This window comes from Mastomys coucha, unplaced genomic scaffold, assembly GCF_008632895.1.
Source record: "Mastomys coucha isolate ucsf_1 unplaced genomic scaffold, UCSF_Mcou_1 pScaffold21, whole genome shotgun sequence".
Lineage (NCBI taxonomy): Eukaryota > Metazoa > Chordata > Mammalia > Rodentia > Muridae > Mastomys > Mastomys coucha.
Genome location: NW_022196904.1, coordinates 22,767,793 through 22,793,503, shown reverse-complemented (window position 1 = coordinate 22,793,503; position 25,711 = coordinate 22,767,793). Strand labels below are relative to the sequence as shown.

At 53.5% G+C, this 25,711-nt stretch overlaps 2 protein-coding genes across 17 annotated transcripts in view; one reads left to right on the top strand and one right to left on the bottom strand.

The window, feature by feature from the left end:
• Window positions 1–2,841, top strand: part of Sipa1l3 (signal induced proliferation associated 1 like 3) — a 209,987-nt gene extending 207,146 nt beyond the window's left edge. For all 6 annotated transcript variants that reach the window (XM_031386009.1, XM_031386003.1, XM_031386005.1 and 3 more), the window contains one exon: window positions 925–2,841. In XM_031386009.1, the coding sequence (XP_031241869.1) occupies window positions 925–1,068 (144 nt within the window). In that variant the 3' untranslated portion in view covers window positions 1,069–2,841. The remainder of the gene's footprint in view (window positions 1–924) is intronic.
• A 2,755-nt stretch (window positions 2,842–5,596) lies between these two features.
• On the bottom strand, window positions 5,597–19,336 carry Dpf1 (double PHD fingers 1). 11 transcript variants are annotated; one of them, XM_031385990.1, is made up of 12 exons: window positions 19,181–19,336; window positions 13,709–13,869; window positions 13,528–13,635; window positions 11,935–12,062; window positions 11,627–11,716; window positions 10,290–10,368; window positions 10,007–10,138; window positions 9,078–9,128; window positions 8,865–8,984; window positions 7,493–7,605; window positions 6,885–6,996; window positions 5,597–6,738 (listed from the first exon to the last, which is right to left on the bottom strand). In XM_031385990.1, the coding sequence occupies exons 1-12, from the start codon at window positions 19,327–19,329 to the stop codon at window positions 6,668–6,670; spliced, it is 1,314 nt and encodes a 437-aa protein (XP_031241850.1). In that variant the 5' UTR covers window positions 19,330–19,336; the 3' UTR covers window positions 5,597–6,667. The 11 variants fall into 11 exon arrangements, with proteins under 11 accessions (XP_031241850.1, XP_031241851.1, XP_031241860.1 ...); XM_031385991.1 differs by having other exon boundaries at window positions 6,885–6,966; XM_031386000.1 differs by lacking the exon at window positions 19,181–19,336 and adding an exon at window positions 19,071–19,166.
• Window positions 19,337–25,711: the final 6,375 nt, after the last annotated feature.

The following is a 25,711-nucleotide window of genomic DNA, read 5'->3' as shown; positions in this document are numbered from 1 at the left end:
ACACACGCACACACACACACGCACACACGCACACACACACACGTAAGAAAATAAGTTAAAATGGGCAAATGACAAGTAGATGTATCCAGAGACTACCATACAAAACAACCTAATAACTTAGTGAGAAATAGTCCAGGCTGGCTTTATTCCTCCTTCCTCGGCCCCCTCATTCACTGCTTACAGACCTCTGTTAAGTTTGAAGCCAGCCTGGACCCCTGGGGATACACAGAACCCCTGACTCAAAAACACCAAAAAATAAAAATAAGCCAGTCCCTTGTGAAAGGGCATGCACTAAGCAACATTGTACCTGTGGCATCCGTGCACTCATCTCAGGGGAGAGGGGGTAAGAAGCAAGACTGGGGGAGCTTTACTTGTTTATGTACTTGAGGTGATGCAAGGCAGGACCCAAGTTCAGACCCCACCCCAATATTTAATGCTGCACGGCCTCGGCATTCCCTGCACTAGGATATCACATGACCTTGGAGGAGCAGAGCCTGCTCAGGCAGCCTTAGTTGGTTGTTTCTTCCAGGAAAGTGAAGATGGCAGCCATCCGGAAGGTTTGGGTGGGGTGGGGTGGTAACGGTGAGAATGGCTATTAAATGACTACTTCAGTGGTGGGGTGCATGCCTTGAACCTAGCACTGGGGAAGCTGAGGTCAGCCTGAGCTACATACTAAGACCGTGTCTTAAAATAAGTAAATAAATAAATAAATTAACCCGCAGGCTTACCAAACCCCCTTCGAGTTGAGGCCAGAGCATGAAGTAACTTGCTTTGGGTGGTTCATCTGGAGAAGCAGAGCTGGGATTTGAACCCTTGCTGACAGGCCTCTCAGGACCCAGTGGCTGTGGTCTGCTCCTGTTCAGTGCACTACCAGGAGCACCTTAGCCACCCGTACCTTACTAACCCAGCCCTTTGTCCTCCCAGGAGAAGCAGGATAAGGTGGTGCTGCAGTCAGAGGTGGCCAGCCTGCGGCAGAACAATCAACGACTGCAGGAGGAGTCACAGGCCGCCAGTGAACAGCTGCGCAAGTTCGCAGAGCTCTTCAGCAGGGAGAGGAAGGAGCTCTGAGTTCCTCGGGGTTCCGCCAGGACAGCCCTAGCTGGCAGGCAGTGGGCTTCTGGTCGCAGGGGTGACAGGTCATCCAGCCACAGCCCCGCACCCACTGCCCTTGCAACCTTACTTTGGGGACACTGGGACTCCAGGCACTATGTCTCAGGCCCCTCTCAGCTGCTCCCTGCCACCCTGCAGGCCACAGGAGCCCATTCCTAGGGCCCAGCAGCCTGGAGCTGTGTCGGTGGGAGGGGCCCAGGAGCCCCTGCATGAGAACTCTGGAACGAAGTGAGCCCTTTCTTCGCCCCCCCTCCCTGACACTCCAGGGCTCCTCTATCCCCAGTGTACTGGCTCCAGGCAGCATGGACATACCCCCTGAGTCCCCCTTCCACACAGCAGCCAGGAGCACTTTCATAGAGTTTAAATTATTTTCCTGGGGCCCCAGAATGGACAGGAACTGCTAGCACCCAGATCCCCTCCCCTGAGAAACCCTATTTGTACAGCTAGGACTGTTTGTATGATCTTTTTTATCAGCTCCTCTCCAAGCAGCCACAGGCCCCTCTACCTGGGAGCTACTGATCTGACCGGCCATGGGCTCCTCCCCTAGGACAACTAGGCCATTGCCTCCTACTCCAGCAGCTTTGAGGAGCCTGGGGGCAGGGCTGAGGCAGAGCCTTCACCCCCTGTATGGTTGTCTTTTCTTTTACAAGTCTCCCTGGCCACACTCCATCCCCCAGTGGCCAGCAGACATGCTCACTGTGCTCCCCGGGGAGCACTCCCAGTGCAGCCCCCAGCCCCCAGAGATTCTCCAAAGGCAATAAGGGGCAGCTCAGTGTGGATCCACACTGCTCACCCAGGAAACACAAATCCCCCCCCCTTTTTTTTCCTTCTTTAAACACAAACAGAAAAGAATATATATATATATATTTATTTTTTCATGTAGAGTTGTGCCGGAACACGTTTGAATGGCCACAGTCTGTGGATTCCCCAAACCCCGTGGGCTGGAGGTCAGTGTGAGGACTCAGAGGGATGTGGGGGCAGCAGGCAGCGCGCAGTTGGCAGCATAAATTGGACCCAGAGCCATAGCTCGACAGCCCAGCTCTCAGACCAGGGTCCAGCACCTTCTCTTTGGGCCCCCGACCACACATAACAGGCACTCTGCTCCAGATGGGCCAGGCTGAAGGGCAGGGCTTGAGGAAGAGAACCCACAGCTCCCTGTGACCTGCCTCTGACCCCAGGGAACCCCCTGGTTGTGAGGGAGCAGCCTGCTATGCCCTCCACTCACCATGGAATAATAGTGGCAGACCAGGCCACCCAGTGTCCTGAACCCTGGCCAACTACTGTGATGTCCCTCTCCTGATCCCCTTTCTGAAGGGTTCTCCAGCCCCTCCCCCTCCCTCTCCTCTCAGAACCCAACCTGGAGCCTCTTCCCTCTCTTCCCCCCAACCCTCCCTTCATTTCTTTCTTTAATGTATCTTCTCGTAGCTTCAGATCATTCAAATCATTTTGGGGACCTAATCATGTACATTGACAATTGTAAATTATAATTTTTGGTTTTGTTTTATTATTTTTGTAAGAATTTCTGCAAAAAAAAATATTTAATTTGAGGTTGATACTCTGTCTAATGGCTGGAGATAGCAGCAGGCTTTTTTTTCCCCCATGTTGATTTGTTCCATTTGGATTTTTTTTTTATCATTCTTTATTGTCTTTTTCTCCCCCTCTTCCCATCCCTGTCTTAAGATTTCTGGCATGTTTCAGGAGGTTTCAAAGGAAATAAACGTTTCATAGAAATGGCTGGTGTGTTCTCCTGCAGCTGCCTGGAAGTCAGTGCTGGCTCCCTCCTCCTAAGCTCACATCACACCCCTGCCACACAGGGTACACTGCATACACTTACCAGCCCTACAGCTTTTCCTAGGCGTCCACATGAGAAATCCGACCCTCGGGATGTAGAATGTGCTGAAGTTAAAAAGGAGCTAGGTCTGCATGGTAGCACAAGCCCTTAATCCCAGCGCTCAGGAGGCAAGGTGGGTGGGATCTCTGTGCGTTCTAGGCCAGCTTGTTGGAAATAAGTTCTAGGATGGTCAGGGCTGTACTGAGAGACCCTGTCTTCAAGGGGGGGGGGTCTACTTTTGCCAGGTGTGCTTCACAGTTGTAATCCCGGCGCTCTGAGGCAGTTGTGTTGGTACACATCTGGAATCTCAGCCTTGGGAGGTGAAGGGGGGTCAGGAGTTCTCGGAAAGTCTTCCTTAGCTACACAGCAAGTTTGAGGCCACCCTGTGCCGACCCCGAGATAAGTGGTAATGAAGCCCTTTAAGGAAAGAGAGAGAGAGAGAAAGAGAGAGAGAGAGAAAGAAAGACAGACTTCGGGCTAGAAGTTGCTTTGTAGTTAAGAGCACGGGCTGCTCTTCCAGAGGACCCCACAGCTCACAGCTGGCTGACTGCACATTCGAGACCTAATGCCCTCTTCTGGTATGTTTAAAAAAAAAAAGGCCAGGCAAAGTAAGGTAGCATGTGCCTTTAATCCCGGCAGAGGGAGGTGGATCTCTGAGTTTGAGGCCATCCTGGTCAACATAGTGAGTTCTAGGGCAGCTAGGGCTACACAGAGAAACCCTGTCTCAAAACAAAAACAACGGAGATTGCAGATAAAGCAAGTACAGCCATGTTCGTGGGATTTGTGTGAAGCCTCAGGCCCTACGTCTCCACGGGACCCCAAGCCACACCCCTCCCCATCCCTGCTTCATTTGTGTGCCCTGCCACACCTACTCATCTCTCCACTGAGTCCCAGTGTGCCGCAGACCTCCCTCTGCCAACAGTGCAGGGAGTAAATTGCAGTGGAGAGCTGCCCTGCCCGGGGTCCCTGTGGGCCAAAGGTAAAGGAAGAGTCTTGGACAAACTCCTGAAGCCTCAGCCAAAAACAGGTTTTCTATGGCAGGACGAGTGGGGGCAGCTTGAAACTTGGGGCCCTGGGTCTGTGTCCCGCCGAACTGTGGACATCCGCGGGTGGGCGAGGTACCAGGCAAACTGACTCTGGACTCGGGAGTTCCGCAGGAAGATCCTAAAGACTGGCCTCCTGCGGGAAGTCAGCCTCTGGACAGGACTGCCCCCACCCCATAATCTGTCCTCGCGTTCTTCAAATCTGAGCTGAAACTCTGATCCTCCTCCGCACCCTACCCTCACCACCCCACCAAATGTCTACCAAAAGGTGTTTGCCTATATTCGGTGGAGAATCAGCCCTAGCAAGGGCTTCCAGCTACTCAGACATCCTCACTAGCCACCCTCCTCAGGGCCCCATCCAGCCCAGCCCTCCCCCCACCAACCTGGGCCAAGTGGGGGAGGGAACCCGGGAACAAACTGTTCTCACATCCTCTCCTGGCCTGGGAGACATACCACCATCTCCCAACACCCCACCATTCACACGAGCACCCGCACACGCACGCCAAGCCCTGACGGTGCCTGCACTGCGCCCGCCCGGTAGTCCTTCCCCTTCTTGCCCCAGTTTTCCCGCCCCTTCCCCCACTTCTCCTCAGCCTGCCACACTATCTCTTTGGCCTCGTCTGCCTAGCACTCTCCAGATTTCAGTTGTGTCCACACCCCCACAACCCTTTCTAAAGAGAAGGCTCATAATATAGCCCAGGATGACATGTAGCTCACCGTCCTCCTGCCTCAGCCTCCAGTGCTGGGATTCTGAGCCACATGGTGTGTTCCATCCTGGATTACTGTCCCTTTCATTCTTTATTGCCTTCCTACCAAAAGTCTCCCTCATCCCCGCGTCTTTTGGCTTTGGGCTTTGCCTGTCCCCTTATCACATTTTCTCCCTCTGACTTTGTACATTTTCTGCCTGTCTCTTCAAACAGCTGTCCATTTCTCCCTCCTCTGGTCTTGCCAGAGCCTGGCCTTTTTTTTTTTTTTTTTTTTTAAGTACTACTTCCTGGATTAGTCCTCCACCCCGTCCCTGTCCTCTCTTCCCCCAGAATTCCTGGGACTCTCTTTTCATTTGTGTATCTCCCCAGCTTTGTCCTTTTTTCATTCAGTACATTTGTGGCCTCAGAACCCTTTTCCTTCCTGATCATTGCCCTGGTTCTCCACTCCCACCCACCCCCACTCCACCCCGCCTGTCTCCTTGAATCCCTGTGTTTTGAGATGTCCTCCTGCTTTCCACTTTTAGCCACACCCAGGACAGGGAATCCCAAGTGACAGCCAGCCATGCTGAGGTGCTATCTCCAACCCTAGCCAGGGAGGGGGCTGCCTTCTGGTCTCTCCAGCCCTCCCTTCCCCCCAGTCTTCACTCCCACCTCCCTCTTTGAGCTGCCTCCCGCTGCAGCTGCAGCAGCCCGTTGCTATGGCAACCACAGCTGGCTGGGTGGGAGCCCCTCCACCCCATCCCCCTCTTCTCTCCAGCAAGACAGGGAGGAGCTGGGACAAAGCCACAGGGAGGCATGGTGTAGGGGCAAAGAGGTGGGGACCAGCCACAGTGGCTTCTACCCCAGTGAGGCCCCTTGGCTTCCCATGTTGGTGACACCCCAAGAGAGGTTAGAGATGGAAGCAGTTGTGGGCAGAGGGGTCAGGCCCAGTTTAATACACAGAACAAGTTAATTCACAGCAGAGGCAGGCAATAAAGGAGACTTGGTGGCAAGGGGGAACTCCTGGATTGGGGGCAGACTCCCCCAGACCCTCCACCTCCCCCACTTGCAGTCTCAATTTCCCCTTTTAAAAACCCGAACAACAAACACACACAACCACGAGAAACGACCACACCCCCTTGCCACCCCCAAATGGCTAGCGAGGGGGGCAGGAGGCAGCCCAGCCTGGCTGGGTAGGGAAGGAAAGGGCTGGGAAGGGAGAAGGAAAAAAAAAAAAAAAACTGAGTCCATTGCAATCTGTGCTTCTCACTGCAGCGGGCTGGCTGCCTGCCTGCCTGCCTCACCCCCACCAGCCTCCCCCAGCTGCATGCCCCAGGCCTGGCAGGCACTGGGTGGGCGCAGGGCGGGGCTATCAAGGAGGGGTAGGAAGAGTTCAAAACCATGGTTCACATGCAGTACCCATGGTGGTTACCGGGAGGGGGCAGTGTGTGGGCACGATGCCCACCTGGCCTGGATGTGAGGAAGGAATGGTACCCACCTCAGATGGGAGTTGAGACAATTGCAACTCCAGAAATGGGGTGGTGAGGCGCCATTCAGGAAACTGGTAAAGTCAGGTCCCCAGCAGACACTCAACAGTGCCCTCCACCCAGCCAGGCTTTATAGGACTCTTTGTATATATTAATTTCTTTTTTTTCCTTTTTTTTTTCACGTTTTGTCTTTTTCTTTAGAAAAAGGCTTTCCGTGCCACTGGCTAGCATCCACTACCCCTCTATGCCCGCCCAGAGGCGGGGGTATGGCTTTGAGGGGAGCAGAAGCCTGGTGCCCATTTGTCAAGGGATGAAGAGGGGGGACAGGAGGGACCCTGCTGGATCCACCCACCCACAGGGTAACATTCCACTTGCAGAGGGAGAATGCCTTGCCCACCCCACCGGGCTTCACCCTATCCCTTCCACTGGGGACACCGGGTGGGAAGAGCCAGGAGCTCCAAGAGGCAGAAAGTAGCACCACCCAAAGGTCCTGGAGAAGTGGAGCCAGGCCTAGGTCAGGGTGATGTAGGCAGAGGCCTTCTCCTTCAAGTGCCGAAGACAGAGGTGGCAACTCCAGCTCCCTGCGTGGGAAGCCACGAGACAAAATTAGACTCAAGCCGATGAAGAGGGCCCCCCACCTGTCCCCACCCAGAGCACACGGTCTCTGCCACCAGGAAGACAACGTTCCAACTCACCCACCCCATGTCTCGCCCACCTCCTCCCTCACCTTCCGGGGGCTCCGCCATGGGAGGGCTCAGGCAGTACATGTGGTAACCCCGATCGCAGTCATCACAGAACAGCAGCTGGTCCTGGGGGGTGAGACCTGCCCAGCTGGCACCCTGGGGGCACGGGCACCAGAAACCGGGGTGGGGGGCTGGGGCAGGGGTTAGGTCCCAGGGGCCCTTCTGAGAAAACTGGCTCTGCAATCTGTACTGTGGAGTCCACTGGCCTGGTTTGATGACTTAGAGAGTGTGGTCTGGGATTTTGTCAATTATAGAATACTGAATGATGTTCAGCAGGCCAGATACCAACTCCGGAGCAATATATAGGTTCAAATCCTGGCCCTACAACCTTCTGAGCTTGGTGACTTCAGGGGTCCCTCTCTGAGCTCAGCATCTTCTATGTGTAGATGGAACAGGAACACCAGCCTCAAGGGAAGTTGGGAGGTGTCATGGGAAAGAATATAAAGGAACGCTAGGGACAGTGATGTCCGTACCACATGCAAATGCTGGTCACCAGGGGTTATGAGCAAGGAAGGCTTTAGGCTTCGTGGGTAGAGTGGCAGAGCCGGAAGGGAAGCTGGGGATGTGCCCGGGAGGTGGGGCAGGCACTCACGTCATTCTCCGAGGTGCCACACAGGCTGCAGGACTTGCATTCAATGCACTGCCAGCGGTAGGTCCGAACAGCCGCTGTCATGTTCACCGTGAACTGTAAACACGAGGGATGTCCTGGGGGTCGAGGGGCAGGGATGCAGTCAGCAAGCCATTGTAGCGGGTAGCTACCGACCCCTGGGGCGGTAGTGGCTCTCTCTATCCCAGCTCTGACTCCGAGGTCAAGGTGAGCTTTGTGGTGGGACCCTACGCCTGAGACGGACATCCAGAAGCTGGACTGTGGGGCAAGCAGCTGTGTGTTGGCCACCACAGTCTCCTACTCAGCCACCATGACAACCACACTCTGCTCCCCAGAACACCATGGCAACCGCATTCCATTACCCACAGTGCTGTGGCAACCACGTTCTACCACCCACAACACTGTGGCCACCACAGTCTGTCTGTTAGGCATCGCACTAGGCAGCCACATTCCAATACCCACAGCAGAGCGCCCGGCCCTCCTGCTAACCACAGCAACGTGGCAGCCGACTTCTGCCAGCCAGGATGCTATAGCAACCAAGTTCCACAACAGGGTCCCCACACCTTGCTTCCCTGAAACCGAAGGCCAGCCCACACGAGGCACCAGCAAACAGACTTCCCCTGACAATGCTCACGATGGGAATCTGCTCAATCATTCTCCCACAGCACGAAGACACCTGTAGCCATGGCCCACAGCACTTCCCACAGAGCCTGACAACAAGTACCCATAGCATTCGACAGCCACTGCCCACAACACCCAACAGTTACATCCCCTAGAGCCAGACACCAACAGCCCACACAGCCTGACACCGGTAGCTACTGCCCACAATGCCCGGCGGCCAGTAGCCACAGCACCTCACAGCCACAGTCTACCATGACATAACAACCACATTCTATTGTATTAACTCGCAAAGACAACCCATTCTATAACGACCACAATCCATTACCCACGCTGCTGAAGAGACCAGTCTTACTACCCAGGAGGCCTCCATGGAAAACCACATTATATTAACCACAGTTCTACAGCACACAATCCTGCTATTCACAGCACCCAGGCGGTGTAATTCATTACTCCCATACCCCTGTCCCCTACCCACAATGCCTCCCTAACTTCTCTCTACTCTCCACATTGGCGGGGGGGGGGGGGGGGGGGGGGGGGAGAGGAAGCACAAAGCCACGGCACCTCGTCGTCGTACTATTGGCTCCTACTGTGCCAGCAAGCCCACTCAGTTTCCCACAGACCCCGGCAGCAGAGGCAGCCCCAAGGGCAGGCTAAGTTCAGCCCTCCCATTCCCTACATCCAGACTCTGAGATGCCCTCTCCCCGCCATCTTCCAGAAGACATGCGGTGAGTGTCACCTGATCGCCCACAGTCCGCACAGGAGATGAGGTCCTCAGGACACCCAGTCTTCTTGGAGCCCCCCAGGCAAAAGTCACAGTAGCCATTGGGGATGACAGTGCCATCTGGTGCTTTCTTGGCTGAAAGACAGCAGGCAGCGGTGGGCACAGGACAGGTGAGGCGTGCCAGTCAAAGACCGCTGCAGAAGTCGGGGAGGAGGGAGGTGCCCCTACCTGTGTGTTTCCTCTGTGCCTCGGGGACCCAGGCCAATTCTTTGTAAAACTCTGGGAGTGGGGGGACAGAAAGGGGCTCTTACCATAGGCAAGGTCCCATCTGTCCCCAGCCTCAGCCCCAGGGCCGGATCCTTGGCCCAGGCACTGGGAAGTAGCAAGCGAGCTGGGGGAGGGGCAAGTAGTTCTCACCAGCACCCTAACTCTTGGGATAACTATATGTTCTCTCCACTTGGGGAAAAGTCTGGGAGATAGGCATGACCTTAGCAAGTGCCCATGGCTGCCCGCATCGTGTGTCTGCACCCCTAAGTAAGCTTGCCTAGGCCAACGATTAGCAGGCAGTTCTGCAAAGCCTAATCTGGGCATTTTTACAGCACAGAAGGTTCTGGGCCGGGCCTGAGGATTCAGAAAAGCTCTCTTCTCGGGACAGGTGAGAGAGAGCCCCCTTCCCCCATGGCTCAGCTGTCATGGCATGGAACAGCCATGGGTGGGTGTCAAGAACCCTGGGGCCACCGACCTTGCCCCTGGACCCTAACATAGCAGAGGAGACAAGGGAGATCTAGAGAGGGAGGGGAGTCATCTACCACCCCCTCCAAGCTCTAATTGAAACAATAAATCAGATCCAGAAATGTTATGCCCGGGCAGGGAGTGAGGGAGAGAGAGAGAGAGAGAGAGAGAGAGAGAGAGAGAGAGAGAGAGAGAGAGAGAGAGAGAGAGAGAGAGAGAGAGAGAGAGAGAGAGAGGGTTGGTTGTCATGACAACCCCAGAGCCAGCATCCCTACGTTGGTGGGGGAGGGAACCGTTAAGCTGAAGATTTTCCAGAAATGTCTAAATGTGCCCCCACCTCCCCGTCCCCAGACATTACCAGTCTCCATTGCCCCAGCCTACCCCTGGCACCTCACCCACCAGCCTCAACCCTCCAACTCACTCACGTTTATGGTTGTTTTTCCGGTGAAAAGGCAGGGCGTGGCGCTCAGTGTGCTCCTCCCCCTCCTCCTCAGCCAGGTGGGTGTGGGTGTAGTGGTAGCTGAGTCCAGGCCGGTTCTTATACCTCTTCCCACAGACTGGAGGAGAAGTGAGTGGGTGGTTGTCAGATTCCAGGGCCGCCTCCTCCACCCTGGCCTCCAGGGTTACACCACCTGCTCTGCCAAGGGCCATAAGGGAGAGGTCACTGGGTCCCACCCTCCATCTCTCTTTCCCCTCTGCAGAACTCACTATCACAGACGTACGGCTTGTCTCGGTCCTCCAGGGATGCGGTGTCCTGGCGTTTGCGGAGACCTCCAATGCCATATGCCTGTAGGGAGGAGGGTTAGGAGTAAGGAGCCCAGAAAAGCAGGAAAAGGCTCATCATTCTTGGGGGTTTTGAGTTTGTCGACTTTGTTGTTGTTGTTGCTTGAGACAGGGTCTCATTATGCAGCCCTGCCTGACCTGGAATTCACTGTGTAAATCGGGCTGGCCTTAGACATGCAGTGACCCTCCTACCTCTGGAGTACGGGGATGCACTACCATGTCTTAGTGGTAGACTCGAAAGTTAAACTGAAGAAAACATTTTTTCTTTTTAGTACTGGGGGTGTGGCTCAGCAACAGAGCAGGTGCCCTATGAGTGTGAGGTTCTAGGTGCCAGAACCAACAATGATCTCCCCACTAAAACTGGGCACAATTTCTAGCGGTGAGCCTTTGAATTTCTCTCAGTACACCTAGGAGGATAATTGCTTTTGTTGTGGTTTTGAGGCACGGTCTCTCCACACAGTCCTTGCTGTCTGAGAACTCACTATACAGATCAGGTTGGCCTTGAACTTAGAGATCCTCTTGCCTCAGCCTCTCCAATGCTGGAACTACATGTGTTCCATGCTCTTAATTGCTCTTATTGGAGGTTGTGTGTGTCTGTGTGTGTGGTGTGTGTGTGTATATGTGCTTGCATGTGTGTATGTGGTAAGTGTGTGTTTGTGTATGTGTGTGTCTGTATGTGTGGTATGTGTGTATTTGTATGTGTGGGTTCATGGTATGTGTCTACATATGTTTGTATATCTGTGTGTATATGTTGTATATGTGTGTGGTGTACCTATGTGTATTTATGTGTATATGTGGAGTATATATTTGAACATGTGTTTGTATGTGTGTATACTTGCATATGTTTGTTTATATGTGCTTGTATGTATGTGTACATGTTTGTATGTGTGTTTGTAAGTGTGTGTGTTTGTGTGTGCATGGTGTGTGTGCTGCTGCTGATGTTGTCTGGGCGGCTGGTTTGTTTTTGGATTTTTTTAAATTTCTTTTTGCACAGGGCCTCTTTATGTAGTTCAGAGTAGCCTGGAATTCACTTGTCTCAAGCTTGTAGCAATTCTCCTGCCTCAGCCTCCCACGAGCTGGGAAAACAAGTGTGGGCTACCACACCCAACTCTGCAAGACAGTTCTGATCCACAAGCTTCGTTTCCGAGAATGTTTATAATCCACTGAGTCTCCACTTCCTCACCCATAAAAATGGGTGTGACCCCTCTACTCCTTCACACAGCTCTGGGGAGGAGGTGGGCGGGGAAGCTTCTGGAAGATACCTTTCCTTTGGCCCTGTTCTTCCTCCTGGGAATGTCTTCCTCCAAGTCTTCTACCTCGAGATCATGCGGAAACTCCAGCAACTGCTGTTTCTGGGCCCAGTAGAAGGGAGATTGGGGGGTCAAGAAGGTGGGGGCAACTGATGTGCTGCAGGTAGGGTGGGAGAGCAGGTCAGGGAGCCTTCTACAAGCAGAGGTGTTCTGGGAGAATGGGGCCATAGGGTACCCAGAGGCCCTGTGGAGCCGGGCATCTCAGAGCAGGAAGGCAGAGTGGTGAGAGCATCTGCAGCCGGGGCAGGGGGGGCTCCTACCTGACAGTCCATAATGGTCTCCTCCTCCTTCAGCTCCACTTTCTTCTCTCCAGTCTCAGCACACAGCAGAGCCTCAAGGACTGGCCCTTCCGGGAGGCCACCTTCCTTCTTCAGGGGTGCCTCACAATCTGGGGACAGTCCACAGGAAAACAGGTATCAGTTGAAGAGGCTGTGGTCAAAGTGCCCAGGTTGCAGGGGGTGGAGGTCGGGGCATGGTCCTTTCCACAGGGACAGGCTCCCCCACACACTGCCAACAACTGGACATAAGGATTCAACTCAGGCCCTGGAAAGACTGTCCATACCTTGTGGAGACACGGCCACACCCTCAGCTCTACTAGATAAAGAAAACAGGACCAGACCCCAATATACTGGAAACCCTCAGGAACGATACAGACCCTCATAAACACCTGCACAGTGAAAAGGCACCCAGGCCCTCAGATACACCCAAAGAAGGTTAGCTAGACATTTGAATAGGATACACATAGACACAGTGGCAGGACATGCAGATAGATGGCCAGCCACACGAAGGGACACAGCTAACCTTGGAACACAGCTGGGCACACACAAGAGATACTCAGAAAGAGATAGCCAGAGCCACAGAGAAATCTGGCTCTTCATTAATTAGGAAGACAAAGGTAGGCCCTATGATACACCCAGACACTCACAGACAAGCCCAAGGAGAAGCACTCAAATGTGCCCACCCACTTACACAGAGAAACACAGTCTGACACACAGCCAGCCAGCACTCCAGTACTCTTGATACAAGCAGACCTTCACACACACACATTTGGACAGAGGAAGAGAAGAGACCAATGTCTGCATTTCCTGAACACATTGGAAAACTCCAGAAGAAATACCTAACCCAGAAAGACTCTCACAGACATCACCCCAACAGGATGCCCTGATGGAATCAGATACACCCCAAAAAGAGATAGTTAGACACAGACCTACCACACACACACAATCAAACACTGTCTGATACATTCTCTCTCTCGGAAACACCTGGAAAGGAACAGGCAGGCATTCTAAAACACTTGGCAACAAATAAGAATTCCAACTAGACACTCAGTGGCTCTCAACCTTCCTAAAAGTGTAACCCTTAACTTAATACGGTCCCTCATGGTGCGGTGACCCCCAGCCATAAAATTATCTCGTTGCTATCTCATAACTGTAACTGTGCTACTGTTATAAATCATAAATGTAAATATGTTATGCAGGGTCTTGACCTACAGCTGGAGAACTGTTGCTAACTCTTAGAAATACACAGGGAGATAGCCCTCAAGCACTCACAGAAAGAAACACAGCCAGACACGGGTGTATCCCAGCTCCCTGGGAAGCACAGACAGTCAGACTTGATACATCTAGACATTGATAACACCACATCCTCCATACACCTGCTCACCATGACCCACATAGCAGGTACAGCTGGTAGCTCAGTAACTCAAAGAAAGTAACTCAAGGCATTAGAGGGCAGATAGCATGTTGTGGGGACACTCAGGATAATAAAGATGAAGTTCAGCTGGGGGGTGGGGATGTGGGGGTGGCAGAGGGTTTTGATTGGGGCCACAGCAGGCGCGCCACAGCTCCACCCACCGATCTTGTACTCGCAGGGTCGGAGCCTGGGGTCCTCTAGGATGTTGAGTCTCCGTTTCTTCCTCCAACAGCGGGCGGGGTAAGTGTAGATCTGTCCCGGGGCCAAACCTAGAGGAGAGAGGCTGTGAGAGTGAGGTCCCCGGACGCAGGCCCCGCCCCGCCCCAGCCTCACGGAGGGTACCAGGCCCGCGATGGGTCTTCTCCATCCAGATGTAGCAGTTGTTCTGGGCCACGCCGGTCTGCGAGTCGAGGAAGGGCAGGCGCAGGCTGCGTTCGGCACACAGGCGCGCGTTGTAGCTGCGGCAGTGCTCGATGGCCTCCCGGTAGAAGTCCTCGCCAAGGCTGCGGGGGCGGGCGAGCAGCGGGCGGGCGGCTGTCAGCAAGGGCTGGTGCGGGGAGGCCCAGCACCCTCCCCCGGCTGCCCGTTCCCTCTGGTCCCCAAAGGGCAAGTCGGCCAGGTCCACTTTCACCCCCCCATCTCCTCCCACCCCTCTGGATCCGGGGGCGGGGCAGGGTGCTGGCAGGGAAGCAGCTACCTAAAACTTGATTCTGTTTCGGGTTAAGAAGTGTTCACGGACAATACAGAAACAGACCAAAACATACCGGGACCCATCCACACATGAACGTAGCCAAACACCCAATACAAACAAATCGCACATGGCCACACGGGATTCACACACAAAGAGAGACATATCCCAATCTTCACAAAGGAGTAGCAAACAAATTCTCTGTGTGTCACACAGATACACATCTCTTGCAGAACACAAATATTCCAAATCAAAAAAAAAAAAAAAAAAAGAAAAGGCCATAGAACTACCTATGAATGTCATGTATACAGAGACCCAGATGTGCCCAGAAACAGATTATCCACAAAGACCCACAACATGGAAACACACCACACAACACTCATCCCAACAGTCACACAATGTCAAAAAATAGGGACCCTAAAAACATTTACATATCCATCCAAAGACACTCCAGCCAAACACACAATACAAAGACATCACAGAGATTTACAAAGGTACACATACACACATTCACACCTCGGGAAAAACAGAAACCCAAATTTAAAATACATTCCCAAATACACAGGTACACACGCCTTGGAAACAGAGGGACAGTCCGGTCTGCCCATGTTCACACAAAAATTTAGACCTATCTTCACACGTCCATATCCAAAGACACAGCATATAAATGGTGCAGATTCGCAGACATGTGCACACACTTAGAGACCCAAATACTCAGATAGGTAGTGCAGAATAAAAGAAATCCTATACATACCCACACATTCAGCTACAAAACAAAAAGCGATGTATAAGTCGCTCAACACACTCCACACCCCAAGACAAAGGTAGCGTGGATTCGACTCGAGTGTACCCAGGCCCCAGCTTCCTTAAACCATTTACCCTCTCTCAAACCCTGGCATCCCTGGGAGGGGAAATGACCCCTTTCCCCTAAAAACCCTTGGAGACCCCTCCCCCACCAGCCCAGGAGCAACGCGTCGGACATCATTCTTGCTAGACACCCTCAGTCACATACACTCGCACCCCCGCACGCGGTGACAGCCCCCTGACACCCCACCAGCCCCACCCCCAGCGGCCACACACATACACCACGCGCGCGCGGCCGCACAGACCCGCCCGCGCCGACTCCCCCGCCTCGCGCCCGCCCGCACCACCTCAGGGGGCTGGGGATGACCGTGGCCATCTTGCTCCCCGGGTCCTGCCCCCAGCAGGTCCCTGCCGGGTCGGTCCTCCCAGCGGTCGGGCGGGCGCTGAGGCCGCCCATCCATTCATTCCCAGGGGGCGGGAGCACGAGGATCTCAGCCAATCAGGACGGCAGGGCGGGCCGCCCAGGCCATGTCGGGAGTGGTAGTCCCTAGCGGGTCCCCCGACCCGGGGGGTGGGGGGTATGGAGTATCACGCAGTCGTTCACACACGCTCACTCACACGCACTCCCAGCCCCACGTGCACAGACGCATGCACGCACACACGCGCACATGGCAGCTTACACACAGTCACACTACACTCGCAGACTTCCATCCACCCCACCTTCACGCACACCCTGCCACAGGCGCCGGGACCTCGCAGGTGCCCACCCAGCGGTGTCACCAGCACGCCGGACGCCACCTGGCACTCCAAACTCTAGAGAACCCATCGTTACTTAGATAAGACTCTCGCGGCCACCTTAATCCACTCCTACGAAGGACTACAGAACTGCCGTCATTCTTCCTGGCCTCAAATCCTCGCTGATAGGACTTTGTGCACATGACTTAAGCGTTCTGGGCCTGTCTCAACGGACTGAAGATTACAATAGCAACAGGGTAAGTGGCTGTTTTAGGGACAGCATCTTTCTGTTCAGCCCAGACTGGCCAATTTTCCTGCCTCGGTCTCTTCAAGTGCTGGAATTAGTGTGTGACGCCACACCAGCTAGTGCTGGAATTCGTACCTGGCAAGTACCTATAAATTCATTTATTCCACAGAGAAGATATCTACAAAGAGGATCAAGGCATAAAGTGGTAACACTGTTATTAGGAAGAATAAGTAGCCTGCCTTAGTAGGTGTTCAACAAATATTTGTTGAGTGAATACTTTAACACCCACTGTGTGCTTAACACAACTCTCTCCAGGCTAAACCATACTATCCTCATTTTCTAGAAAAGCACTTTGAAATCCTGGGAGGAAACCCTACCTGTTCTCAGCCCCTGACTGCTGTCTGGATGTAGAATTCATGTGCCCGCCTGTCACCCACCCCTCCTTTTCTCTCCCACTGTCACCCACAGACTCTACCTTAAGAGATCCCCAGAGAATGAGCTGACCTATTGAATCACACACACACACACACACACACACACACTCCACACTTACACTCAGCCCCACCCTCTGGGGAATAACTTAGCATTCTGATTAGAGTGGCTGCATAAATTAGCATATCAAGTGTTAATACAAAAAAAAAACATTCTTGCCCAGCAGGGGGCGGTCCACCCGACCTCTTAAGTCTCAAGATTTCCCACACTTCACACACACAATACACTTCTAGACTTAGCTCCCTTCCACAAATGTCCCCACCCACCCACCCATCTCAGTCCTGCAAGGTCTTGAGTCCTCCGTCCCCTGGCACTGCTAGGGTGTCTGATTTATGTCCTGTCCAGGAATAAATAAGGGGTGCTGGTACCCCTTACATAGCATCATCTCCAGACCATGCCACAGTACACCCAGTCTCCAGGCCCAATGTTGAGCTCAGAGGGTCCTTGTCACAATCCTCTACCACCCTCCAGATCCCCAGCACACCAACTTGCTCCACAACTCTACCTCAGCCTGGCCCAGGACTCAGGTCCTGTCACCTCTGAAGCCCAAGCTATCACCAGGAAAGGGCCTGGCTCCGTTTCCTTGCCCATCGCCATCATAGACCCTTCTGCAAACACTCTCCTCGGAACTTGCTGCCCGCCCCCCCAGTCCTCTCAGTTGCCCAAGCAAAGCTCCTGCCCCCAGCTGAGTGCCCTGTGTGATAATACTAATTAGTCACTATTCCCATCAATACTTTGAGTCAGGCTCTATGCAAAGTGCTCAACAAAGATGGGCGCTTTAGTGAGGTCCTGTGGCTCAGGTATGTCACCCTAGCATTAGACTGCAGCCTGTGCCTAGAGAGTTTTTAAGACTCTGTCTTGAAAACAAAACAAAACAAGCAAAACCCCACAAGACTAAAAGATGGAGTACACTTGTAACCCCAGTACCTCACAGGTGTCAATGGGAGGTCAGGAACTGCAGGCCAGCCCCATTGATTTAGTGACTTTGAGGCCAACTTGAACTACCTAAGATCATGTCCATAACTAGTCAACAGCCTCCTGCTGCTGCCCCCACGAGGAAATGCAAACAGCTCTGCTGCCCAACCCACACACGGTAACACTGAGGCCCAGAGCGGGCTTCAAGCCAAGTGTGAATTCAGGCAGAGCGGACTACACAGCCAGTGCCAATGGACTCTTCTTCCCAAGAGGATTTAGCTCTAGCCCTGGCCTGGAACTTGAGTGTAGACCAGACCCGCAGAAATTCTCCTGCATCTGAGATTAAAGGCATGGGCCACAGCGACCTGTGGCACTGGCACTCCAGAGGAGCAAGGGTGTCCCCACTTCCAGCCCAATAGGCAGATCCTTTGGAGGGTAACCTGAAGAGATTGGCTGCCCCCTCTACTCCTGCAGAGGGCACACACCACACACACTTCCTCCAACGCGTTTGCAGACCCACCAACGCAGACTGGAACTCCAGTCTTTACCTGATTTCAGGGTATCCCTCCAAAATGCAGACCTCTGTGTGTGTGGCTTTGAAGGAGAGGCGAGCATAGCATATTACCATTACTCCCCCGTTCACACTAACCCAGGCACCAGACAGTCCCCCTAGCTCCACTGTAAATCCTTGCCCCCTAACTCTCATCCGCTCCTCCCCATAACAGAAACCAGAAGCAACTGGGGAGGGGCTTTGGTCCAAATAACCCTTCTGTGGGTGGGTGGGGTGGGGGGCGCACACCCCTTGTCATCCCAAAGCTCCAGGCTCAAGGTCAAGTCCGTGAGTGCAGAGGGTGGGGAAGGGGGAGGTAGCCCCGGCCCCTTTGTGCGGCGCCGCGGGCGCTCGCCCTCCGCCTCCTCTGCCGGGCCTGGAGCGGGGGAGGGGAGTGCCGCTCTCCTGCGGGGAGAGAGGGCGGGAGCGGCCACGCTCCTGTCACTCGGAGCCCGCTGTCACCGCCTGGGAAAGGGAGGGGTGGGGAGTAGAGAGCGCTGGGACCCGGGAGTCCGGGATCCTGAGGAAGGACGGAGAGAGGGAGATATAAAGAGGTGAAGCTGGCATCGGGTGGCAAAAAGCTAAGAGGGACCGGGAGGGGCTAGCCTCGGACCCAGGTGGCCGGGTGTCCAGTCACCCGGCCCAGCAGGGAGCTAGCGCTAAGAAGAGAGTAGCGCACAGACCCAAAGGGAGGGAATTCCCGGAGAGGGAGGGCGCTCCCAGCACCGGCTCCCGAGGCACGGGTCCCCAAGGGGATGGGAGGTGCTCCCGTTAGATGGGTATGGGCGGGGAGAAGAAGGAATGCCGCGGTCCAAGACGACCTAGACGTCGGGACTTCTAGGTCTGGGAGACCCGAGAGCAGAGAGAGGAGACAGTAAGGACTCAAATGGGGATGGCCTTAGCTCCCACTCTGCAGCCACGGGGTTCCCGTAGAAAAACCCGACAAGAGGATACTGCTTGATGAGGGGTAATGGGGTGAGATGCATGAGGCTCCTGGTCCGTACTTAAAGGTTGGTACCTCCCACCCACCCGGGGAAGCCGGGTACCCCAAAGACTCCGAGGAGCAGAGATGGAGTAGGCGAGTGAAGCCCCTACCCCCACTCTGGGTGGGGACACGGCCTCCACCACCCCCTAGCCCGCGGCACATTCCTTCACTGACAGCGACAAAGAAGAGGTGCCCCCGCGATCCAGAGGGCTCGGGTACCTAACCCCAGGGGCGCTAGGGGGTGGAGGGTCAGCAGGGGAGTGGGGGCGTAAGGGGGTCCCCAAGTACCATTTATAGCATCCACTCGCTGCGTCCCCCACCCCGGCCTGTGGGAGTGCGGGGGGGGGGAGGACCGGCTGCTTTGGGAGGGGTTCCGGACTTGGGGAAGGGACACTCACGACTTGAGCGGGTTCTGAATGGCGGTGGCCATGGCCGGCTCGGCTGGGCCGCCTCCGGCCCGGGGCGCCGCTGCTGCTGCCGCTGCGCGCGGGCCCAGCCCGGCCTGCGCCGCCCGCTCTGCCGCCCAGCGCGCTACGATTTCATTCATTCTTGGGGCTGCGGCGCGAGCGAAGCGGGGCGGGCCGGGGGCGTGGCTCAGCCAATCCCCGCGCCTCCCGGCGCACGACGGGACCTGGAGTCTAGGGGCGCGCGGCGGCGCCCGAGGGCGCCCCTGCAGGGACTACACGTCCCAGGGGGCGTTGGGAGTATGGCGTACCCATTGGTTGCTGGGGATACAGGGCGGGGCTGGGCATCCCACTAAAGCATCCTTCCTTCCCTCTCTGGGGATACCTGGATCCCAGCTGGGGCTTCTTCTACCATCTAGTCCCATACCACCACCACCACCCCCAACGGATGTGGATGACCCACAGGGTGTAAGGAGTATTTTTTTTTCTGTCCCTTGTCTGAGTGGCTCTAACTTGCAAAGCTGTCCTAGGACAGAAGGGTTTAATCAATGTCTTTGTCCATTGCCATAGCGTCTACGGGCCGGCACTCTCCTTGGTACTGGGAACATAGCAATGACAAAGTCGCTGCTCTTCTCTAGAAGTTCACATTCTAGTGCTGGAGAGGGGAGAGATGGTGTATAAGTTAAGAGCTCCTCCTGTTCTTCCAAAGGACCCCAGGTTCGGTTCCCAGCACCCACACTGGGCTGTCCACACTCACCCTAAACTCCAGCTTCAGGGGTCTGACACCCTCTTCTGGTCTCTGTGAGCATCAGACACGCACAGGTACAGAGACGTGCACATATGTGCACAAACACTAATGCAGGGAAAATAAGATAAGGCTAAAACCAAATCTTAAAATTAAAAGGTACCGTAGGTGAATGAGAAGTGAGGCAAGTTTGATGTGAGCAAGGATGCGGATGGTGTAAGGTTTTATAGGCCACTGCACACCACTTGTAATGCACACCACACCCATCACCAAATCCCATTACACAAGATTCCCCAACCACTGTGTGGGGCCTGGGGATAAGCTCAGAACTCAGGATTGGCTTGCCAGTTCACTTGTTGTACTTTTTTTAAAAAATTATATTTAATGTATTTATTTTGTGTGCATTGTGAATGTGTGTGTGTCTAGTCAGCACTCCTGTTGTGTCCACTACCCTTGTGTGGAAGTGAGAGAGCAACACACACGGGAGGGGGCGATCTCCAACCATGTGAGTCCCAGAGACAGGATTGCTGGGAAATGTTCTTCTCCATTAAACCATCTCACTAGCTGGCTTCTTACTTTGTATTTGACAAAAGTTCTCACTAAGTTGACCAGGTTGGTCTTGAGCTAATAATATTTTTTCTGAATATTTATACTTGTCATACTATATGCACATTTAATCATTTAATCCATTGCCTCCACTCATTAGAACACTGGTGCTTGGTGGTGGTGACACACACCTTTAATCCCAGCACTCAGAAGCAGAGGTGGGTAGATCTCTGAGTTCAAGGCCAGCCTGGTCTACAGAGCGAGTTCCAGGACAGCCAAGGCTACACACACACACACACACACACACACACACACACACACACACACACGCACACACACACAGGAAGAAAGAAAGAGGAAAGAATGCTAGCTCCAAGGGTTCGTGGTTCCATTTATAACTCTGTGCTCACTGCCTGAATAAATTGATAAAAATCCCAAATTAGTTCCCATGCTCCACTCCCCTGTTCCCTGTGCATTTCTGAGGACATCCCCAGCAGACAGAAGTAGTAAGGTGGCCAGCCAGCTGTGCTGTCACACACCTGGGGCACCCTAAGTTGGGGGCGGGTTCTGGCTGCTGTGTTAGGGACATCACCCAGGCTGTAGCCTCAGGGCAGAGAGAAGGGAAAGGTTAGCAGTGGTCTGGGCATGGTGATCTTAGCTCTCCAGAGGCTGAGGCAGAGGGATCAGGAATTCAAGGCCTGCTTTGGTTGCATAGCAAGTAGGAGGGTGCGGGATATAAGAAAGTGTATTTATCCCAGAGTACTATGGGACTTCCCTAAGGGGCTTCTGACCCATTGTGTGAAGTTGATATATTTCTGTGTTTCTGACTGACCTATGTGTCCTGATCACTGAGCAAGGTCCCTGTATTCTCACCTCCTTCATCCATGACACCCCACCATTCTGTCACTCAAGTGCTAGGGACCAGTATTGTCATTGTCGTCATCGTCAGCATTATCATCTATATTTTGGTTTTTCTGAGTCAGGGTTTCTCTGTGTAGTCCTGGTTGTCCTGAAACTAGGTTTGTAGACCATGCTGGCCTCAAACTTCATCTGTCTCTGCCCCCAACCCAAGTGCTGGGATTAAAGGTATTTTTCTCTTCAATTGGAACCGAAAAGACTGGCCACTAGAGGGCAGTATGGTTCGGTCTTTGTCCCGCAGAGCCGGTTCTTGTGTTTTGGGATGGAGAAGCCACATCCCAAACATTGGGGCCTGCCAGGGAGACACAGACTTAGTTCTGAACCTCCAACCCTATTCAAGGCCTGGGCACCAAGTCTGCTCCCCACCTCCACCCACCCCCAGCATCATAGGCTCCTGTGTACAGCCAGCCAGGTACGATGATACCTACCTGTGATTGGCTGAAGTAAGTGGATGGAAAGCTTAGGGGGTCTTAGCCTGCTTCATTTTTGTGCATAGTAAACCTAGGTCTCAGGAGGTGGAGATTTGAGGAGCAGGAGTTCACGATCATCCTCGACAATGTTGAAGGGAGCTGAGGAAGCCTTGAGTGAATGTGTGTTCTTCAACATAGGCACGGCCATAGTAGAGGTCCCCAATACCTCATACCCGTGGCAGTGGCTTCCCCAAGGTGAAGGACAGCAGAACCTTCCTTTGCTCCAAGGGCAAAATTTTGACAGTGTGTGCAAAAACTAGCAGCTACAGCTTCCAAGCTTCTTCCTGAAGGTGAGTCCCAGTCAGCTCACCTACAGAGACCTCCCACTGAGACGGGCCTAGCGCACCACACCCCCCTTCGCTGAGGTTCTGAGTTGTTGAGTAGTAAAGGCCCCCACTCCACCACAGTCCACTTGGTCCCAGCTTTTCTGCACATGTGTCCAAGTGTCTGTCCTTTTCTGTCAGGTCAACTCTCAAAACCAGGACATAGCAACATATCAATTTGGAAATCAGACTAAGCTACAAAAAAAACCCCTGCCCCACCCACTCACCCCCCAAAAAAGTATTTGCCTGCTTCCATGCGACTAGGGGCTGACTGTCCTGCCAAACGGACACCATTTATAGTAAGAGAGCAAGTCTTTGGAATGACTAGGATGGCTTGGGTCTGTGGCTGGACAGTTGGAGGGACTGAAGTGGAGTCCCCTGAGCTAGGGCAGCCTGGGCTGGGAGTCCACATGAGAGAGGCCATGTTGTCCAGTTTGTTGGGTTCCAGCTATGGCTTCAGGGGATGGTCTGGGGGCCTTGGGCAGGTAAGAGAGACAACTGGGAATTGGACTGCTTGGTATGCAGAGGAAAGTTAGAACCGACAAGACAAACAGATCTAGAAAGGAGAGTGGCGACCAGGGGCGGGCAGTCACCAACCGGTGGAGAGACAGAAGTAACCAACAGCAGTACGGAAAGGGACTTCGGAGTGTGGCTGAGTGGAGGAAAGGGAAAGGATAGGTGGCAGACTACCTACCTGCTGAGACTCTTCTTCCCATGTGACCCTGGGGAACCCAGACCTGTGCCTGCAGCAGAGAGATGGAGCTGAGGAGCTGACTGTGGATAACCCCAGCTTGGAGGGAGGTGGAGGAGGGATGCTGAGGCAGGGGATTTAAAACTAGATGCCAGCCTGGGATATATAATGAGACCAGGTCTCAAGGTAAACAAGAGACAGGCCTGAGCTGGGTAGTGGTGATACATGCCTTTAACCCCAGCACTAGGGAGACAGAGGTAGGGGGATTTCTGAGTTTGAGGCCAGCCTGGTCTACAGAGTGAGTTCCAGGACAGCCAGGGCTATGCAGAGAAACCTTGTCTCAAAGACAAACAAACAAACAAAAAGAGACAGGCCTGTTGGCACACACCTGCCACCCTAGCACAAAGGCTGATGGGACATGGTGGAGCAAGCTTTCAACCCAGCACTCAAGAGGCAGAGGCAGGTGGATCTCTTGAGTTTGGGGCCAGCCTGGTCTACAGAGTGAGTTCCAGGACAGCCAGGGCCACACAGAGAAACCCTGTCTCGAAAAACAAAACAAAAACAAAACAAAACAAAAACAGACCTGTTCTGGCTGTGGCATGCTGACCAATTTGGCGACATCCCAGCTCAGGTCCAGCACTAACATCTACTCCATCTATGAGCTGTGGAGCACGTGGTGGAGCCAGTCCTGCAGAACCAGATTACCATCAAAGAAGCATGGGGGCTGGAGAAATGGCTCAGTGGTTAAGAGCACCAACTGCTCTTCCAAAGGTCTTGAGTTCAATTCCCAGCAACCACATGGTGGCTTACAGCCATCCGTAATAGGATCCGATGCCCTCTTCTGGTGTGTCTGAAGACAGCTACAATGAGAGGGGCCTGAGCAAGAGCTGGAGAGTTGGCTCAGCAGTTAAGAGCCCTGACTGCTCTTCCAGAGGTCCTGAATTCAAACCTCAGAAACTACATGGTGGCTCACAACCGTCTGTAATGGGATCTGATGCCTTCTTCTGGTGTGTACTTATGCGTAATAAATATATCTAAAAAACAAAAACTGGAAGCATGGTAGTGATTGAAGATGGCTGCAGTGCTCAGCGCCTGCCTCGGGACTTCAGAGCAGCTCTCAGAGCCTGAGACCACCCATGCCATGGAGTTCCTGAAGGGAGACACTGGAGACATTGGAGGAGCCTGTCGGCCTCGAAAGCATGGAAAGCAGGAAGGTGTGGTTCCAATCCCACACCAGGAAGCCCTGACTAGCCGGAAGGTCACCCTGAGTCTAGGCAACAGCAGGATTATCCAATAAGAGTCTCGGGGATGGTCCAGTGTTCATGGTGCTTCAGAAACCAGAAACTTTGAATGAATATTTGTATTTAAGTAGTCTGAGGAGGACAAACAAATGTGTGTCTCTCTGTGTGTTATACTGTGGGACACACTGCCATTTGCAAATATTTGAAGAAAGGTGGGAAAGATGGAGAAACTGCAGTGCACGGTGGAGAGAGGTGAACTAGAGAAGCTACTGTGTTGCAGGGCTGGGAGAAGGTTACAGTGAATGGGGGAGCATATCGACACACAGCAGGGCCAGCAGGGCCAGCAGGGTGGTGTGCTAGCCTGGAGCTAACACAGGCTCTGCCCACAAACACACTGCCCAGCCACATGCTGCTACCTGAAGCCATATTGATGTCTGTGGGGCATGTTGCTGCCACTGACCTCGTCGGTGGCCTCTGCTACCACTAAGGACCACGATGGTATCTGTGATCTGTGCTGCAACTGAGGTTTGTGTGGATGTCCGTGGTCTGTGCTCCCGCTGGAGGACTTGCTGAAGTCCTAAGACTATGGGATGTCTGTGCTGCTACTGCAGGCCATGTTCTGTGCTGCTACAGGTGGCCGTGTTGATGTCTGTGATCCGTGCTGTCACCACAAACCATGCAGAAGTCATCATCCATGCTGCCACTGACAATAAAAGGGCAAGGAAGCGTCTTTGTAGTGGTATTGATGACTGCAGACACACAATCGAGACTGCTAGACATGGAAGGCCTCTGTGACAACCTCCAAAATGGAAACAGTCTAGACAGAAGGCTTTTAAAGAGAATGCCTAAAAACTGTGACAGGGTCTGGGTAGGCATGGTGCATGGCACGCCTTTAGTCCCAGTACTCAGGAGGCAGAGGCAGGCGGATCTCTGTGAGTTCCAGGTCAGCCTGGTGTACAGAGTGAGTTGTATGACAGACAGGACTACACAGAGAGACCCTGTCTCAAAAAACAAAACTGTGTTAAGGATGCCTAAGTGTATGTCTTCACAACTGATGGCTTCTGGTGGGCGTGTGCATGGGGAAGACTCAGTTATCTTTAAAGGGCTGGCTGGCCACTGAGTTTGAGCATGCTCCAGAGAACATATGGGCAACAGAAATTGGACAGATTCTTCTACAGATTCTTCTTCTTCTTCTTCTTCTTCTTCTTCTTCTTCTTCTTCTTCTTCTTCTTCTTCTTTTTCTTCTTCTTCTTCTTCTTCTTCTTCTTCTCCTCCTCCTTCTCTTCCTCCTCCTCCTTCTCTTCCTCCTCCTCCTTCTCTTCCTCCTCCTCCTTCTCTTCTTCCTCTTCTTCCTTCTCTTCTTCCTCCTCCTCTTCTTCCTCCTGCTCCTTCTCTTCATCTTCTTCTGTTTTAGGGGAGGTCACCAGGGTTGGGAGTGAATTTAGGCAGACTGGAAATAAGTGAGTTTGGTGGGGTGCATAATGGTAAATTTCCAAATAATAAGAATATGTTTGTTTATTTGGTTGGTTGGTTGGTTGGTTGGTTTTTCGAGACAGGGTTTCTCTGTGTAGCCCTGGCTGTCCTGGAACTC

Bases quoted from the DNA above. Each gene is read 5' to 3' on its own strand.
- Dpf1 (XM_031385990.1), bottom strand. From the start codon at position 19,329: ATGAATGAAATCGTAGCGCGCTGGGCGGCAGAGCGGGCGGCGCAGGCC. The intron at 10,369-11,626 runs GTATCTTCCAGA...TCCTCCCTACAG, and splicing joins AGAACAGGGCCAAAGGAAAG to GCATATGGCATTGGAGGTCT. The intron at 10,139-10,289 runs GTGAGTTCTGCA...CTTCTCCTCCAG, and splicing joins CAAGCCGTACGTCTGTGATA to TCTGTGGGAAGAGGTATAAG.